This window comes from Engystomops pustulosus, chromosome 5 (genome assembly GCF_040894005.1).
Source record: "Engystomops pustulosus chromosome 5, aEngPut4.maternal, whole genome shotgun sequence".
Classification (NCBI taxonomy): domain Eukaryota; kingdom Metazoa; phylum Chordata; class Amphibia; order Anura; family Leptodactylidae; genus Engystomops; species Engystomops pustulosus.
In genome coordinates, this window is record NC_092415.1 from 153,545,621 (window position 1) to 153,559,549 (window position 13,929).

Genomic DNA, 13,929 nt, shown 5'->3' on the forward strand with positions numbered 1-13,929 from the left:
GAGACGGGGGAAGAATATTCCCTTGTTGATAGCCAAAGCACCCTGAGGTCTGTTTCTCAGCGCATATCGGAGGAGGTGGAGGTGGAGGAGGATGAGGAGGAAGAGGAGGAGAATGTTGGCGAGACACAAGAGGGGACCATTGTTGAGTCCTTCACTGTTCAGCGTGTATGGGCAGAAGAAGAGGAGTTGGAGGAGTTGGAGGAGGAGGAAATGGACAGTCAGGCCAGTGAGGGGAGTGAATTCTTACGCGTTGGTACTCTGGCGCATATGGCAGATTTCATGCTAGGCTGCCTATCCCGTGACCCTCGCGTTCAAAGAATTTATTCCAGCACCGATTACTGGGTGTTCACTCTCCTGGACCCACGGTACAAGCAAAATCTTGCCACTCTCATCCCTGCAGAGGAAAGGAGTGTGAGAATGCATGAATACCAGCAGGCCCTGGTGCACAAGCTGAAACAGTATTTCCCTTCTGACAGCGCTAGCGGCAGAGTGCGTAGTTCTGCGGGACAAGTAGCGAGGGAGAGTAGGCGAGCAGGCAGCTTGTCCAGCACTGGCAAGGGTACGCTTTACAAGGCTTTTGCCAGCTTTATGTCACCCCAGCAAGACACTGTCACCTGTCCCCAGTCTCGGCAGAGTAGGGCTGATCTTTACAGAAAGATGGTGAGGGAGTACGTAGCTGACCATACCATCGTCCTAAATGATCACACAGCTCCCTACAACTACTGGGTTTCAAAGCTGGACATGTGGCACGAACTGGCGCTGTACGCCTTGGAGGTTCTTGCCTGCCCTGCCGCTAGCGTCTTGTCCGAGCGGGTTTTCAGTGCAGCTGGTGGCATCATCACCGATAAGCGTACACGCCTGTCGACTGACAGCGCTGACAGGCTGACGCTTATTAAAATGAATAAAGGCTGGATTTCTCAGAATTTCCAATCTCCACCAGGTGAAGGAAGCTCAACCTGAATAATTGATCCACTCCTCCTCCTCCTCCTCATTTTCCTCCTTCTCCTCCTCTTTGTACAGTAAAGCAGAGGAAAATGGCTATTTTTTGACAGGGCCCACTGGCTCTTGCTATACTTCATGCATTTAATTTTTCTGGAGGGCCACCTACCCGGTCCTCTGTTTGAAACAATTTTTGTGAGTGCCACATACAGGCACTCAATCTATTCCATTTTTCTGGAGGGCCACCTACCCGGTCCTCTGGTTTGAACAATTTTTGGGACTGCCACATACAGGCACTCAATCTATTCCATTTTACTGGAGGGCCACCTACCTGCTCCTCTGGTTTGAAGAATTTTTGGGACTGCCACATACAGGCACTCAATCTATTCCATTTTACTGGAGGGCCACCTACCTGCTCCTCTGGTTTGAAACATTTTTGGGACTGCCACATACAGGCACTCAATCTATTCCATTTTACTGCAGGGCCACCTACCTGCTCCTCTGGTTTGAAGAATTTTTGGGACTGCCACATACAGGCACTCAATCTATTCCATTTTACTGGAGGGCCACCTACCTGCTCCTCTGGTTTGAAACATTTTTGGGACTGCCACATACAGGCACTCAATCTATTCCATTTTACTGCAGGGCCACCTACCTGCTCCTCTGGTTTGAACAATTTTTGGGACTGCCACATACAGGCACTCAATCTATTCCATTTTACTGGAGGGCCACCTACCTGCTCCTCTGGTTTGAAACATTTTTGGGACTGCCACATACAGGCACTCAATCTATCCCATTTTACTGGAGGGCCACCTACCTGCTCCTCTGGTTTGAAACATTTTTGGGACTGCCACATACAGGCACTCAATCTATTCCATTTTACTGCAGGGCCACCTACCTGCTCCTCTGGTTTGAACAATTTTTGGGACTGCCACATACAGGCACTCAATCTATTCCATTTTACTGGAGGGCCACCTACCTGCTCCTCTGGTTTGAACAATTTTTGGGACTGCCACATACAGGCACTCAATCTATCCCATTTTACTGGAGGGCCACCTACCTGCTCCTCTGGTTTGAAAAATGTTTGGGACTGCCACATACAGGCACTATCCAAATTAAATTGTCTCCATAGCAGCCTCCACACGTTGTCTCCATTGCTACCTCCAAAAGTCGTCCATATAGCTGCCTCCATACATCGTCCCTTTATCAAACGAGGTGTGTCAGGCAGAAATTTGGGTTGTTTTCATGGATTCCACATCAAAGTTGTTAACTTTGTCGCCACCCTGCTGTGTAATCCACAAAATATACTTGCAAACTTTTACCATTTAGGGATATTATTTCAGCGCTTCTTGCGCATCTGTTTACATTCCCCTCACCCGCCATATCCTAAACTTATAAGAACGCTACTACACTTGATCTTATACAAAAGTGCTGTTTGGGGAGTAGCCTAGAGACAGGGGCTTGGATTTGCGAAAGCTCGCCTGGCAGCGGAGCGCCAGCTCCATGCGCATCATGCGCTTCTTGCGCATCTGTTTACATTCCCCTCACCCGGCATATCCTAAACTTATAAGAACGCTACTACACTTGATCTTATACAAAAGTGCTGTTTGGGGAGTAGCCTAGAGACAGGGGCTTGGATTTGCGAAAGCTCGCCTGGCAGCGGAGCGCCAGCTCCATGCGCATCATGCGCTTCTTGCGCATCTGTTTACATTCCCCTCACCCGGCATATCCTAAACTTATAAGAACGCTACTACACTTGATCTTATACAAAAGTGCTGTTTGGGGAGTAGCCTAGAGACAGGGGCTTGGATTGGCGAAAGCTCGCCTGGCAGCGGAGCGCCAGCTCCATGCGCATCATGCGCTTCTTGCGTATCTGTTTACATTCCCCTCACCCGGCATATCCTAAACTTATAAGAACGCTACTACACTTGATCTTATACAAAAGTGCTGTTTGGGGAGTAGCCTAGAGACAGGGGCTTGGATTGGCGAAAGCTCGCCTGGCAGCGGAGCGCCAGCTCCATGCCAAGATCCAACTAACATAGTTTTAACTGCAGCACCTTTAATCTACTACTAGTTCACTGCCTCCATACATGGTCCCCTTATCAAACGAGCTGTGTCAGGCAGAATTTTGGGTTGTTTTCATGGCTTCCATGTTAACTTTGTCGCCACCCTGCTGTGTAATCCACAAAATATACTGGCAAACTTTTATCATGTACCGATATTATTTGAGCACTTCTTGCTCACCTCCTTTGGTTCCTCTCTGCCACCCATTGGTTTGAAGCCTGAGTCCATTTAGGGTATGTCGCCATGACACTCTCTAGCCTGCTGCCGCTGCCTCTGCATGCCGTCCCCTATAGTGTCAGGGTCAATTATTGGATGTTTTAGATGCTATCTAGCTTCATTCTGTCACTCTGTCATGGCCATGCTGTTGCCCATAATTTTGGCATAATGGTGCGTTTAAGCAGCCTCAGAGGCATCCATGCATGCTGCCCCTGCTGTTTCCTGTCCATTTCCGTGGTGTTTCCATCCTTTTCTGAGGTTCCCAGGTGTTTGGCCAAGCTTCCCTGTGCAGAGCCTTGGTCCCCTTGAAAAATGCTCGAGTCTCCCATTGACTTCAATGGGGTTCGTTATTCGAGACGAGCACTCGAGCATCGGGAAAAGTTCGTCTCGAATAACGAGTACCCGAGCATTTTAGTGTTCGCTCATCTCTAATAAGGAACATTGGAACTTATTATTATTAAAGAAAAGATGTTATGATGATCATTTTAGAAAAAAATTTCGAGATAAAACTCCAAGCAACCTTCAATAAGAAAAAGAGTCACTGCTGCCATCTAGTGGACATGACAGTAATTGCTGCACTAAAAAATGTAAATTTCCTTTCTGCAGTTGCAGTTATATTTAGGAAGTTGATTAGTAATTGTTCACCTTACGCTTCAATGATGAGTGGAAATGTCAGAGCTATAAATCACTGTCCACTAATGAGCCGTTCTTGTAAGCTGCAAATTGAAGCTTGCTCCATGACTGATTGATGATCCTGTTCTGACATCTGTTCTTAGAATTGCACACTGCTACAATTGAGGAAGATGACAGATTTAACCAGTTACTACCCAGGGTAGGGACTAGGTGGTCACGCTTATCAAAAACAAATGTTGCAAGATTTTAGAAGAGGGTTGTCATAGTGTGTGGGTCCCCACATTAAGAATAGAATTACAGCAAGCAGAGATCTAGAAAACCCTGAGGAATTGATACAGAAAGTATATTGAAAAATTGTATAAGTTTTGATACTACAAACAATAACATTAATTTCCTATAACGGGAATACCCCTTTAATCCCACATCATTGTATTAGACTTCTTGTAGGTAGGTTATACTTGGTGTTAAGGGGGCTGCCTTTCAAGGTAGGAAAAGAAGGCATTTTTTCCATTTTCCACCTTGGAAAACATATTTGCATACTTCCTGCACTTTACCTATGGGAAGGATCCTGGATTAGTGATTATATTTCATATAATATGATTATACAACTGATATCTCTAGTGGTCAGGATAGGACGGGATATTATACATTGTACACAGTGGTAATAGGTAAATATAATTTTTATATGGTAGTTTCATTAACAATTAATTCTGTTACAGCATACAAAATGGTGCAAGTATAAGGTGACTCTATGGGGGACATTTACCATACTGTCACCGGCAGATGCACCAGGGACCCAGTGCAAAGTCTGTGCCAGGCCCCCTGACTATAATGTATGTTTTATAGTACTAGTCTTTTCATATGGGAAAGTGACATCTTATGGGCCCCTAAGCCTCCTGGGCCCGGTTGCGATTGCACCCTCTGCACCCCCTCAAGTTACGCCCCTGGGCAGGCAATGCTATTACCTGTGACTGTTAAGGCCTGAAAAGTTACAGGCTATGACGAGTGCTCAGGGGCAAGAATGCCCCACAGCAGCACCCACTCCGTCGCTGGGAAAACTCCCTCTACAACCCTTCTTGCCCACCTATTGTGGAGGTGGAGTAAATGGAACAAAATCACAACTCTTGAGGGTTTGCAAGGAATTGTGATTATTAAAGGGATTGTACACCAAAAGAATGCCATACAAACCCTGATAATTGTCAGCCTTAAACATTATTTTATTGAATATAAAGGTTTATAAATCTAATGGTTCTCTGCCTAACACAGTGTAACATAATACAATTCTGTCTTTCCTGAAATAATAAGCTCCTCCTAGTGGTGGAAGAAGATATTAAAGCTTTTAGGGCACATAAAACTCCTCAAATCTGCATCTCTTAGATTTGATTGGCAGCCATTGATGGCGTAGAAGTCCTGGTAAATCTTTGCCATTATTTTTATTTACAGCAGAAATATGAATAATCGGATCGGGTAGATCCTACAGCCTGGCCCATTTTCGCAGTGCTGCTTTTTTTTCTTTTTTGGGTATAGAAATGTACCTTCCCACTTTTAGGTTATGGATTCTGGCAGTCAAATTGCTGCAAACTATTGGTCTAGAGTAGACTCTAGAGCTGTAGATTAAATATAAAAATCATAATGATGATGTAGTAGTAGTCATTATCAACAGCCATTAACCTGTCACCACATTTTCACATATTCAGCTCGTGACAGGTTCCCGTAGAGCCCTATTAACTAATACCCTTCTTTCAGCTAAAATTGTTTCCCTCACTTCCCCTTAAAATCAACTTTGTTATATTCCCTGGCATCATAGAAGGCTTGTTCTGCTCGGCCGGTCCTACTCCTCTGCATGTCATGTGACCAGGATGACATCATCATAGGTCCTTTAGCCTCTTAACATTAGCAAACTGTATCCCATGAATAAATCTGATCATATGAAATCACAGCATGCTCCATGGATTTCTACTCCTCCAGATCCTACACGGAGGCTTGCTGTGCATACATGAGGTAGACGTTGCAGATGTTACACTACCTTTGATGATGTCATGCTTGTCACATGACTTCAAGTGCCCAATAATGTTACAGAGTTCCCCATACAGCAGAACACCATAGCCTGTCAATCAGGAACAAGAAGGCAGGGCAATGCAATTAATATGCATGACTGAATTAGTGTGATGGATTCACATCAGGTGAGTTGAATATAAGTTTACAAACTGATTTTTGTAAGGGAAATAGTTTTTAATAGTTTTTATTTTGGGTGGGTTAATATGCATGATGGGTTCTCTTTAAGTTTGCTGACATCAATGGCTGGCTTCAATGTGTTGTTTCCCAGTCATCAGTTTTTTCACCCTTCAGCCTGTACTGTAGTTCACACATACATTATAGCACAGGGAACACTATAGCCCAGTGATGGCGAAGCTTTTAGAGACCAAGTGCCCAAACTACAACCAAAATCCACTTATTTACCATGCCACTTAACTTATTTCTACCAGTTCTTCAACATCATTCAATTATATTGGCTCTGCTAAGGCCATCAATAGAGTTGAAAGAAGATGGAAAAATTCAAACCATCATTGTAGCTTCTCTCCAGGAAGAATGGTGGGTTCAGCAGGAGGACCTCCAAAGATAATGCAGTTCTGTCTACACCTTCTCACTTTTCCTGCAGTTCAAACAGCCAATGAAATGTCGCTTTAAAATTGCGCGGAGAGCAGTATCTTTTAAGTAGCTTGGGACTGCAGGAAGATTTGGTGGATTTGGTCCTGTTTGGTGAAATTGGGACAATGGCCTGGGTGCCCACAGAAAGGGCTCTGAGTGCCACCTCTGGCACCTGTGCCATAGGTTAGCCACCACTGCTATAGCCGCTCACCAAGTGTCAAAGCTACCTCCTGCCTCTACATCTGCTCCCACACACAGGTAAAAGATAGAACATGTCCTATTTTTCCCCGTCTGCATGGCCGTGCGCCATGTATCTTTATGGAGTTCACCCTAGCTTTCTATCTTTTTATGAGGAAATATTCTAGGGGGACTTTTGTTTCTCACGTACACCTTTGTCTGCACCTTGTGTATATTTATTTTCCAAGTGTTCTTTGTGAAGGATTTTTGTTCCTGGACCCTGTTTATACTTGTACATTGGAAATAGTTGACACGCTTTAAGGTTGTGTTCACATTTGCGTTTCTGCAATGCATTTAAAAACGCAAAGTAAACGCCATGTATTTTTCATTTTACTTTGCGGTTGGCTAGTTAGAAAAACATCATCCCTGGAAGTGTAAGCAACAATAAAGAGAAAGCTTTCAAACCAACCAAATGCATGGTAACATGTAAAATGCATGCATTTCTGCAATGGTTAGAAAAACACATGCCAAACACCACATGTGACCACATCCTCATATGTCGTCATCTCCTTGGTGTGCTTAAATATGCAGCCCATGGCCTCAAATCCAAAATTTACATTAGTGTCCTCTCCTGTACATAAACCCCTCAAATGCCTTGTCCAGGTTCATTTGAGACATTTGCAACAAAAAGTCTCAAACAAAAAGCCAAAAGTTGCGCCTGTCAGGACAGGAAAAACTAAACATGCAACACAAGAAAAAATACATGATTACACTTAGGGTGCAAAAAGACCAAAAGTCTCAATTATACAACAAAAAACAGATACAAACAAAGATACATGTCCCCCACTGTGTTGTACAGACATCAGAAGACATGACCCATGCATCTACAATGACTTCACTGTACAAAACATCAAAATTCATGACCATAAGAACATGGAGTATGGGGGCATTGGACAGTAACTATAGCAACTATTAAATGTAGAATAATGGCAGAAGTAAATAATAGAAACCTGTGAGTCAGTGCACGGCAGCACATTCATTTCATTAGTTGTGCTGATGTCAGAGAAGAGACGACGTGCAGAGCATGCAGGCCGGGAAAACGTCAGCAAATCCCACAGATAAAAAGATTGCCCTAGAGTTGGCCCTGCTGATTTGTACTATTGAAAAATTGTGCTTCAATAGCACTAATGATAAATCTGATTCAGCGCATGGAGTCCAGCATCTGGGGACGTGTAATATACGATCATATGTCTGATGTATTATTTATACTACTGACTTGTACTAGTACATTATATTTAATGGGATATGTGGTTATAAACAGTTCATTCACAAAGTCACAGGATTTTACAGTAAAAAGTCTATTTCTTAGTATTAACGACTTGGCCCTTTTTGGTTTTTTCACTTCCATTTTTCACTCCCCACCTTCAAAAATCTATAACTTTTTTATTTTTCCACATAAAGAGCTGTGTTATGGCTTATTTTTTGGTAACGAATTGCACGTCAAAGTGACTATATTTAATATTCCATGCCGTGTACTGGGAAGCGGGAAAAAAAATTCCAAATGCAGTGAAAATGGTGAAAAAATGCATTTGCAATGTTTTCTTGTGGCCTTGAATTTTACAGCTTTCACTATGCGCCCTAAATGACATGTCTACTTTATTCTTTGGGTCGGTGCGGTCACCGGGATATCAAATTTGTATAGGTTTTATAATGTTTTCATACATTTACAAAAATTAACCTCCTGTACAAAATTTTTTTTTTAAATTTTGCCATCTTCTGGCGCCAATAACTTTTTCATACTTAGGTGTACGGAGCTGTGGGTGGTGTCATTTTTTCCAACTTTTGATGGCGTTTTCATTGCTATAAATTTTTAGGACTGTGATCTTTTGATCACTTTTTATTGATTTTTTTTATATTTTTCAAAATGGCAAAAAAGTGCAATTTTCGACTTTGGGTGCTAGCATTATGCAGCAAAGACTTACCGGCTATGGAGAGGGCTCGGCCCGTGAGCCCTCTTCAAGCACTGGGACCCGGCTTGTGCCGTACTAGTAAGGCGTAAGTCAGGAAGGGGTTAAGAAATTGGGCAGTACCCTTTCTAGTTATCAAATCCAAAGCCAATGAAGGAGAAAAGGTCTCCATATTCTATGATGTTACATGTTGTGCTTTTTTCTTTCACATTTTCATACATCTTTCTTTTGCACAGCATAGCTCCAAATGTAAGAGCAGGGAGTTAATTACTCACTACTTATAAAGGCTACATTCACATGGACATATGCCCGGCTGTAACCGGGGGGACATACATCTGGCACGCAGGGGAGGAGGAGGGGTTGCCCATTCCCTCTCCATAGACAAAGGGAAAGATAGGACATGTTCTATCTTTTCCCCATGTGCAGAGCGGTATGGTGCCACGCGTGTGCATCACCGTATCGCTCTGTGCGCCTATTGCCATCTATGGGGATGTATGTACAGCCACAAGCTGCAAACAACAGATTTGTGGCCAATGCAAAAAATGGCCAATGAGTCATCTGTATGTCTGGCAAATAATATCAGTAGCTTGTCCTAACTAATTAAAGGGGTTATCCGAGAGTAGTAATAACTTAGGGCCGGGCTGTGGTGGGCTTTTTAAAAATAATAAAGCTGTACTCACCTCCTCCGTTGTTGCTGAGGTTCTGTGCTGCGGTTCATCTGATCTGTGACCCTGTTTGTTAACAGGGGCACGGAAGCTGCACTCGAGCTTCCGGCCGTCCCGGCCACTCCCATCTGTCACCGTATCCCAGCAGCTACAACGCTGAGAGATAGGAAGGGATGGGAGTGGCCGTTTTCCTCTGCTGCTGGAAGCTACCCGATCGCAGGGGCACAGATCAGACGGACTGCGAAGGAGGACTGCGACATCAGCAGCGAAGGAGGAGGTGAGTACAGCTTTATTATTTTTAAAAAGCCCGGCCCTAAGTTATTACTACTCTCGGATAACCCCTTTAACATCAGAGCCCGTTTTGGCTTTCCGGACCAAGCCCTATTTTTAATATCTGTGTCGCTTTAAGTGGTTATAACTTTGGAACAATTTAACATACCCAACTGATTTTGAGATTGTTTTCTCATGATACATTGTACTTCAATGTAGTTTAACAATTTTGGTGATTTGTTTTGCATTTAGTTATAAACATTTTGGAATTTTAAAAATGTTATAGAAATGTGAACAATTCCACCAACAATTTTTAAAAAACCATACTGACATACAGTAGACATTTGGTAAATATTAGTTATCAAGTTATTTGGGGATATTACTATCTGCCCGGAAAGCAAAAACAGTTGAACTATGAACATTTGGGATTTTTAAAAATTTTAGCCAAATTTTCATGGTTCAAATTTTCTTGCTTTCATGTGACGTTGAGAGGTCTAAATAAAGTAGTAGTAATAGTAAAACCTCATAAGATAATTATAGGAATGGCAAAATCAATGTTTGTAAAACAACCTTTATGAAGTTCATTAACACTTTAAGTGTTTCATTTCGGTTAAAACAAAACGGAGGTTCGATTTAGAAATTGTGATTTTTTTTTACATATAATCACTTATGCCAAAAAATGACACATTCACAATGCATTAAAATTTAAAAAAAATGCTTCCCAAATTTGATACCCAATTTCTCCCAAGTAAAAAACTACTTCATATGTGGTAGAAAACTGGTGTATGAGCATCATTCAGTGCAGATACGTATTGTCACATATTACAGGCTATAAAAAAATTTTAAATTGAGAATGTGTAGATATTGGGGATTATACTTTGCTGGATTAGATTGAATTTATAGCTACCGTATATACTTGTGTATAAGCCGAGTTTTTCAGCACAAAAAATGTGCTGAAAATCCTCAACTCGGTTTATACACGAGTCAATAGCCAGCCCAGCACTTAAAAAAAAAAATTATATACTCACCCGCCGGTGGCCCCGATGCACACCGCTGCTCGCCCGATGTCAGTACGGGTCCTCTTCTGTCTTCTATCTTCTTCTTTCTTCAGTAACATCCTGCAGGGCACCGCCATGTTCTTCTCCCAGCCGTCGCATAGTATGACGTCAGCAGCGGCCGCATCATACTATGCGCCTGCCGGCCAGGGAAGGGCATGGCGGTGCCCTGCGGAAGACAGAAGAAGATAAAAGACAGAAGAGGACCCGCGCTGACATCGGGAGAACAGCACTGTGCACTGTGAGTATATAAGTTTGTTTGGTTTTTTTAATGCTTGGCTGGCTGTATACTACTGGGGGCAAGCTGGGCTGGCTGTATACTAGTGGGGGCAGGCTGTATACTACACGGGGCAGGTTGGGCTGGCTGTATACTAGTGGGAGCTGGCTGTATACTACTGGGGACAGGCTGGGCTGGCTATATACTACAGGGGGTAGGCTGGGCTGGCCGTATACTTAAGGGGGCAGGCTGGGCTGGCTGTGTACTTAAGGGGGCAGGCTGGGCTGGCTGTATACTAATTGGGGCAGGCTGGGCTGGCTGTATACTACAGGGGGCAGGCTGGCCTGGCTGTATACTACTGGGACAGGCTGGCTGGCTGTATACTACTGGGGCAGGCTGGCTGGCTGTATACTACTGGGGGCAGGCTGGGCTGGCTGTACACTACTGGGGGCAGGCTGGCTATATACTACTGGGGACTTGCGGGCAATATACTGGGGAGGGGTGTGATCAATGCATTTCCCACCCTCGGGTTATACTCGAGTCAATAGGTTTTCCCAGTTTTTGGTGGTAAAATTAGGGGTCTCGGCTTATACTCGGGTCGGCTTATACTCGAGTATATACCGTACTTCATTTTGGTTACATGATATTATACAGCAGACACCTGCCATTAACTCTTGTGATTGGTCCTGGCACGGATCTTGGCAGTTAACCTGTTAGATACCAAAGCTAAACCGGGGCGCAGCACCTAAACAGCTGCACCCCATGGAGGGGAACCAATCAGTTGCCATTACAAGAGAAAGCCTCTCAGAGTCTCCAGGTCTGTCACTCACTATTTTATATTAAAACCTTAGACAGGTAAAATCATTTTTTGTTAGAGGGGATAAAAAATGGAACATATGAATATCTTTTAGGGATCCAAAGTGCATGATCACAGATTTGTTTCACCACAATGCCCACACAAATCTCTGCTGCCATATTACGTGTAGAATTAACAAACGGTAATTTGTGCCATCTGCTTAATGTAAAATAGCAAAAATTCCTGCCACAAGGTCATATGATGATATTGGGTGCAAGGTCGATCTTCCTAAATGCTGCCAATAGACAAACTGTAACATTTCTTATATTTTTTGATATAGCCGTCCTACTGACTGTGTGCTGCATGAGACGGAAGAAGAAGGCTTCTAATCCTGAGAATAACCTAAGTTACTGGAACAATGCAATTACAATGGACTATTTCAATAAGCATGCTGTGGAGTTACCGCGAGAGATCCAGTCTTTGGAGACATCAGAGGTAAAGCACTAGAGAGGAAAGAATACTCTGCAGAAGCTCATGTTTATGGAGCCCGTTGTCCTATACACCCCATTATCTTCTATTTAATAGAAAAATAGAAAATTTTATGTACTCAATATAGGACAAGCACACACATTTATTGGCACTTTGACACAGACTAAGGTCAATCAAGTCCCCTCCTTGAAGAACATCTACAATCAACAGATTTAGGCCCCTTCTACACTTGTTAGTGTGATGCAATGAACTCGCAAGTCCCGGTTTGCAGCGTTCGGGCCGTGCGATCCGGGCAGCATGCGTTGCGAGTATGATGCAAGTTCATCGCATCAAACTTGCGAGTGTAGAAGGGGCCTTACTGATGGCAGACTGCCCTCACTTTCTCATTAAGTTCTCTAGGGGATGGCACAGTTTTGTTTAATCCTGGAACGGCCAGATAAAATATGTAAAGGGATCTGAGGTGCTCCAGCCAACGTCATTAAAGCGCCTCTTGGATCCACCATGTCATAAAGTTTGCATGCCCCCACTCACTTAACATTTCCAATCGTCCCATCCCCTGACACTGCTTGTCTGTCTGCAAATCTCACGTATCCAGCCGGCTGTGCAAGCAAGTATGATGGCGCATGCTTGTGACTTACAGACAGTGACGGTGCCTGGCTGTCTGTGGATCAGCGGGCAGGATGAGGACGGAATATTGAGATAGTGGGGGAGTGCATACAATATGTGATAGGAGAGCCAAAAGTCTAATTTGCATATTTTATAAAGTCGTTTTTACGCGAATCTGTCCATTCCAGGTCCAAGAAAAACTGTGCCATCCGATAGAGAACTTAAAGGGGTATTCCTACAAAGCAAAGATTCTTAAATATACCCAGGATAAACAACACATTCTCTAATTCACTGTTATTACAACAGCATTTAACAGATATAATTCCAGCCTGTCTCTATCAGTCCTCTATGAACTTTGATTGTCCCTGGATCTGACAGTAAATCTTCTGACTATGGATGGATTCTTTTCATGAATAGCTTATCTTGCCTGTACGTTGCTGTGCTCTCTTCCTTCTCCCGAGCCCCCTGCATTAAAATACCAGCTCAGACACACTACAGACACAGACACTTCCTGATAGCAAGTATTAGCATGCAGAGACTTACTCTACTAGCTATAGACAAGATAAGGTCTTTATCCTAGGGGAGGGGGAGACATAGCAGAACTGACTGTTTCATTGTGTCTTATATCCATCTCACGGATCTCTCATCTCTGGGCTGTCTCATCTCTTTGAGAAGTGTAGCGAAACCCTGTACCCTGATAAACTGAGCACATTGTTAGAACACAGTATCTCATAGCACTAGAGGGATCATGAAGTGTCTACTTAGAGAGTCCCTGCCCTGTTAGAGAGTTCTTACACTGAACATCACTGACCGTGTTATAAGAGCTCAAAAAGCTATAAAACTCACTAAAATTGTAAAGTAAGGGGGTTCTTGGGCAAATACCTTTAATGAGCAAGTAAGTGAAGGCAGTCTACCATCAGTTAATCTGATGGTAACTTTGCTTTTAAATATCTTTTTAAAGGGTTATTCCCATCTGGACCTTTAAATTTAATTCATTTGCCATGTGTAAACATTTCTTCAATTCGATGTTATTAAAAAAAATGTTCCTGTGTGAAGATAATTTCTCATAAATGTAGCCATGTTGTCCCTTAGAAACAAAATGGCTTCCTTGGATACGACCACCTCACATTTTGGCAGCGGTGGCCAGAGATCTGCAGGACGGCTGTGGTGTTATGCAGTAAATCCC

General features: G+C 43.3%; 1 protein-coding gene across 2 annotated transcripts in view; it reads left to right on the plus strand.

Annotated features, from left to right (window-relative positions):
* Positions 1-13,929, plus strand: part of TMEM108 (transmembrane protein 108) — a 129,974-nt gene that overhangs the window by 114,556 nt on the left and 1,489 nt on the right. For both annotated transcript variants that reach the window (XM_072153464.1, XM_072153465.1), the window contains one exon: positions 11,989-12,143. In XM_072153464.1, coding sequence (XP_072009565.1) covers positions 11,989-12,143 — 155 coding nt within the window. The remainder of the gene's footprint in view (positions 1-11,988; positions 12,144-13,929) is intronic.